The 6,000-nt window shown below is 39.0% G+C and overlaps 1 protein-coding gene across 1 annotated transcript; it reads right to left on the minus strand.

Moving 5' to 3' along the window:
* Positions 1 to 466: 466 nt before the first annotated feature.
* On the minus strand, positions 467 to 3,349 carry LOC104430200 (lysine histidine transporter 1). The gene is made up of 7 exons (XM_039301383.1): positions 3,282 to 3,349; positions 1,918 to 2,301; positions 1,248 to 1,641; positions 1,032 to 1,137; positions 833 to 924; positions 660 to 728; positions 467 to 565 (listed from the first exon to the last, which is right to left on the minus strand). Exons 1-7 carry the CDS (start codon positions 3,332 to 3,334, stop codon positions 467 to 469), a joined length of 1,197 nt encoding a protein of 398 aa, XP_039157317.1. The 5' UTR covers positions 3,335 to 3,349.
* Positions 3,350 to 6,000: the final 2,651 nt, after the last annotated feature.

A 6,000-nucleotide genomic window follows, 5' to 3' on the forward strand; every position in this document is an offset into this window, starting at 1 on the left:
AAAAAGAACGCTAAAGGCGACGCCGTCTTCCCTTCAAAGCCAATTGACGTCATCGGATCGAACATGATCATTTTCTCTTCCTCAATCTTCAGCATTGGTGTTTAATCTGTGGCTAACAAGGTACGCTCGAATCCATGGTGTGCTTTAGGATCGGTGATACGTGATTTTCCCGGGCTTTGTCTTCCGCATTCGTTTTAGGGGTTCGATTTAGTGTCGAATCCGATTTTGGGAATCCGTTAATCCCAACAAATCCTATTAATGATGGGCTGTCGAGGGAGAGTATCCTAAAGGGATATGAAGGAATTTTGTCGGACAGAGATAAGGTGAACAAAAACAGACATATGTTGAATAACATAGAGAATGGTCTGACCAGTAGGTCATCATCTTGTCCAACTTTAACAATAAGAAGAGCATCCAACATGCCGCAGTCCGCGTAAAGTAAACATAAGATATAGACACACATAATCTAAGAGTAGAATTGGTAGGTCTTCGCCTGGATTATGATCTGCCTCAATGCTCCCATGGGCGCTATGACCATCAAGAGTAGTCCAATCACAATGCATATCTGACATGATGAACGAACCCGAGTTAGACCAGCTCACTTATAAATCTTTAGAGGAGAGAAAGATGAACAAAAAATCAGATAAAAGGAAGCATACCCAGTTTGTCCACCAGGACAGGCCGAACCTCCTCGGCTTCTTAATCGCAAGCCACATCATGCAGGGAAGCTCAAAAAAGATATAGCAGAAGCCAGAAGACTCAGTGGTTATGCACATTGGCAATTTGGCTAGAGATAATGAAATGCAGGTCATGCTCATATGGGTACACTTACAAAGTATGTGGTAGCGGCAAAAGCGAATCCTCCAAAGAACGAAAGAAGACCATCGAAGAATGGGAAAGTACTCGCGACGAAAACCGTGAACGCTGCAATGTAAACCAATTCGAGAGTTTGATTAAATCTCAATAAAAGCGATAAACCCGTCTAATTTGAAAGGAAGAGATATCATGGAATGGAGTCTAAATTCACTTGCCAACGTAGATATTGCGCGCTATAAATCTGAGTGTTCGAGTGCACTTAAAGTGCAATTTCTCCACCAGTACAGTTTCTATCATATCAAACATGGGCAATGCAGAAATCTGTCAAAATAAAACGCACATGCGATCGGGTAAATAGCTGGTAAGATCGGTCCAACTTCTCGAAAAATTGCAGGAAGACGGGGGAAAATATGAGAAGACGCAATCTTCACCTGATAGCTTCCGATCACATGGACAACCACAAACATATTGGCGAGAGCAATGAGCCAAGCGGGTTTTTCCAACGAGATGAGGATGTTGTTATCGACCGAGTTCCCAAATATCCAGTACCCAATTAAGGCGACTGGGAAGTAGCAGAGAGCCACAATAATGTATGCAATGACGACTCCTCTCCACATCGGGCCCTTGGATGGCTTCTCTGGCATGGACGGGATTGTCGCTTGGATCTCTAACACGACATGGTGTCCGCCATAGGCAAAAGCGACGTCGCCCAATGCACTGAAGAAGTTGAATACCGTTCCCGCTGTCGACTTTTCTCTGTACCCGTACTGTACATTGGGCTGAACACCCCTGTGGAGTGAAGCTGTCCAAGCAATAGTGTAGTAGCTGTTTGGAAACATGAAGGACACATGCTTAAGTTCCCCGAACACACAATCTATTTCTTCGCCCTTTGTATGATTTAACAATATAACACTAACTTTTTTTATTTGGATCACTTCTTCGTGTATATATTCAATTAATGTCTCGCCTGGCAAGGCTTTTGTCCTGGGTTTGTCACGATTTATGACAAGAGATCTGATTTAGACGAGGCTACTGATTGTTCATCAATAGAACTGTATTGAATTTGGAGTTGAAGTTCGAAGGAAATAGACCAGGACATACCTCAAAGAAACAACGGCAGCATCCAAGGAGATGCCGGCAATGGAGTTGAAGTTGGGAAGGTGGGAGAGAACAAAGTGAACAGAAGCGAATATCATGATGAAGTAACTCGTTTTGATCTTCTTACAACTCGAGCAAACCGTATCGTGGAACATTTGCAGGGATTTGCCTCCGGTCACCATGTAGATGATGCCGACTCCAACTTCGACAATCAGCTGCTGAGGAACCACAAAGTAGAGACCGAGTTTTTGGCCAAACGCGTACTGGGCCATCTCGTGGTACTTATCAAAACGCTTTTCAGGAACCATCTCATGCATCTCGACCATTTGCCACATGGTGTAGAGGGTGATGATCCAGGACAAGACCAGCACCGCCGCACCGGGACCCCTGAAACGGAAAGCAAGACGTAATTCATAAGGTAAACATGATTCAATTAAAAAAAAAAAAAAAAAGAGGTCGCCAGCCAACCATCACTGGCCACAAGTTGGTTTGGGTGAGGACCACCGAGCCCTCGCCGACCATAGGTGAGGGCATTGGGTCCAAGTGAGGGCCAAAATCTTTGCCTACTAGCGGGCGAGTGCCGCTCAAACTAGGCAAGAGTTGTTAGAAATTAAACAAAATTCATCGATGCCAATACAATTTGACACCAAGATGCCAGAATTGATACCAAAGATTGTTTGGTACCCGCATTGAAGAAGAGTAATAATTGTTGCATAATCTTTAACAAGTCTATTTGTATTTCTAAGTGTAGTGATTATTTTTGAAGATATGGTGCAATATGATGACATATAATGAGATAAAGTAAGATATTGTGTAAGTTGTGAATATTTCACCTTCAAATTACTTCCATCAAGGGTGTCATGGCCCTTGCAACCATGGGTGAGGGGGCGAAGGCCCTCGCTTGGATTTGGGTAGGGGCCCGATGCTCGCTTATGGCCGATGGGGGGCAGCCCTAGCCATTGGCCAGTGAGGGTGCACCCAGACCAGCCTATGGCCGGCAACCTCATCGGCATTGGCCAAAGGGTAAGGAAAAAGAAAAAAAAAAAAAAATACAAAAAATCTTAAAAAATATCTAACAATTATAAAATTTGTTAACGTTAGTGTTGATAGTGCCATATAGGACTACTAGCTTTCATATTAGCAATTTTTAATCTAAATTGGCTGGATGAACTCAATTGGTACCGATGTGAAAATATATAGGATTAAATTGGTTCAATTGAAAGATTTAAGAGTAAATTAGTATCAATACAATAAATTTATGATTTTTTTTTATACTTCTCCTAAAAAACATGATTCAGTTCCAAAAAAAAGAGGTAGAATGGGAAGATAGTGGAATTTAGTCAAGTGTTTGATAGAAAATAACTCACCATCCAAGCTCGGCCATTGCGTACGGGAGACCGAGCATGCCAGCTCCAACCATGGCAGTGACATTGTGAAAAGTCGAGTACCACCATTTTGTGTTTCTTGAAGATGTAATTGGTGGCCAATCGTTGATCGCCTTCCGCTTCTCCAATTTCTCTTTCACCTATAGACACCATAACACTTCCAACTTTGGTTACATATTGCAGATTAAAGTCCACTGTTCTTGCTAATTAGAGCATCAATTTAACTAGAGCCAAAGTGCCATCCTGCAATTTTATTTCCTCGGCGACGTGATTATGAAAAAGCAATTCTATTCTTTCATGACGTCGATACGAGGGACACACTCAACAAAGCTTTGCATCATAAGCAAACTAGTACACAAATTAAGTGATGTTATTTATGCAATATTCTCTCTTTATATTGATGAGCCATGGTTAGTTACACATAGTTGCAGTTGTGCATGTTTAACAAGAAAAAAATGATAAGTATACTGGAAATGCTAAAACTTATCGAGAAAGTACAACAATTGACTTATAAAACTTTCAAAAAATACAATTAAGTCATAAAACTTATCGTCAAAGTGAAATCGAATTCTATAACTTTCAAAAAGTGCAATTAATAAAATGACTTGATTTAATCAATTCGACAAATTTTATGATTTGATTAAATTTTTGAATAGTTTTAGGACTCAATTATATTCTCTAACAAGTTTTAGAACTTAATTGTATTTTTAAAAAAAATTTAGAATTCAATTACACTTTTGTGATAAGTTTTAGGACTTCAATGCACGTATCTCAAGAAAAAGAAAAGTGAACACTAAATCATCCTCAAATATGATAAAATAAAAAAAATAGAAATGGATTGATAGAGAAATGAAAATGCTTATATGACTATCATTAATTTATTATAAAAATAACAGTCTATTTTATACCACAAAAAAATATATAAGAAATAATTAGAAATTGTTATGGAGATTATTACTTTGAGATTTTATAGCTCACGGTATACTATTATTTTTAGTAGTTCAAAGACTGTAATTCATGAAGAAAATATCGTACAGGCCAATTTTACCAAATCAACAAAATGACACTCAACTCAAATCTCGTCGAGTGTATCAGAGGGTCTCACTTTGTAGAAGTCTTTGTCTCTCTCCCCGTTACTTTTCCATCATCTCTTCCTTTACTTACACTCTCTGTCCCTTCCTCCCTCGTGCTTTGAATGAGTGACCTATTGTCGACTTAACAAGACTAGCCTATGCGATGTTTTCTCAAGTTGACAAGATCGATTTGACTCAAAAGTGAACACATAAACGAGGGCTAATTCCATAAAAAAGCATCACCTTTAGGTCGATGGACAAATCTGGTCATAACTTTTTTTTGTCTCATGAAAAAACATAAATTTTAGGTCAAGGAACAAATTTGGCTTAAACTTTTTTTTTGTCTCATAAAAAAACACCAATTTTAGGTTAAGTGACAATACTGGCCCCAATTTTTTTCTCTCTCATAAAGAATCACAAACTTTTACTCTTATCCAAAATCTAACTCCTACCATTAACTTTATATTTGAAGTTGACTTTATTTCAGGAGAAAATGCTCTAGTCGTGAGGTTAGTGGATCTCATCCATAGTTTCTCTTGACGGGCGGTGGTGATCTACAACTTCATATTACAACAAAACGATAAAGTCTAGTCAGAAAAATTCAATCTGGAGATTTTTTTACTTGTTAGTAAAGTATATGAGATGACACAGTTTTATTGTTATTCTTCAAGCTGTGGCTCAAACAAGAAGACAATAGATGGTATTAGCCAGCAATTGTAGGACAATCAATAAATCTAAGTTAAGGGGGCCAGATTTAGGATTTAAGTGAAAAGTTGGTGATTTTTTTTTTGAAACAAAAAAAAATTTGGGCTAAAATTGTCACTCGACCTTTTTATGAGACAAAAAAAAATGTTTAGGCCAAATTTGTTATTCGACCTAAAGTTGGTGTTTTTTACAATACAAAAAGAAGAAGTTTGGGCCAAATTTGTCAATCGATCTAAAATTGGTGTTCTTTTTTTTCAAATTAACCCCATAAACGATGCAGAGAAGTAGAACAAGAGTCAAGATAATCGCACAATGCCGGGTCCTTATGGAATATTCTTTGTCCACGAAAGCAGTTGATTTTGACCTTTGATCACATTAAATTGCAACGCGTATACTGCCGTACGTGCAGGATGACCCCTACCAAAGTATCTATCAGATGGGACAGTTCTACTGCGTGCATATCGGGTTCGTTAGCAAAAAGTACACGAGCAAACCACCGTTTTCGTCTGTTCAAAAAAAATAAAAAAACCACCGTTTTCGTGCACAAACATTAGGAAAAGCTATTTGCGCAAACAAAATACAGATATCGGAATTTAGGTGACATTATCCGGAGTGCTCCCGAGTGCCACTTACGATATCTCCACTCGCAATAATTGATCACCATGTGTTCAAATGAGCCATTTACCTTTTTGCCTCCTCCTTCCTAACGCGGGCCAAAACCCTAAAAAGAGAAGACGGAAGAAAATGCTGAAAATGCTTCATTTTTTTTATCTTACAAGAAAGGTATGGAACAGAGCGCGCCCACCTCCATTCCCTCCAACGGATGGAACACACCATACAGAGAACACCATACGAAGCTGATGTAGTCTCTGAAAGAGAGGGTTTTCACCATCTCAGAAAACATCGACTCCAAGAATAGCCTG

Source organism: Eucalyptus grandis, chromosome 9, assembly GCF_016545825.1.
Source record: "Eucalyptus grandis isolate ANBG69807.140 chromosome 9, ASM1654582v1, whole genome shotgun sequence".
NCBI lineage: Eukaryota > Viridiplantae > Streptophyta > Magnoliopsida > Myrtales > Myrtaceae > Eucalyptus > Eucalyptus grandis.

Bases quoted from the DNA above. Each gene is read 5' to 3' on its own strand.
- LOC104430200 (XM_039301383.1), bottom strand. From the start codon at position 3,334: ATGGTTGGAGCTGGCATGCTCGGTCTCCCGTACGCAATGGCCGAGCTT. The intron at 2,302-3,281 runs GTGAGTTATTTT...TTTCCGTTTCAG, and splicing joins GCAATGGCCGAGCTTGGATG to GGGTCCCGGTGCGGCGGTGC. The intron at 566-659 runs GTATGCTTCCTT...TCATCATGTCAG, and splicing joins TGTCCTGGTGGACAAACTGG to ATATGCATTGTGATTGGACT.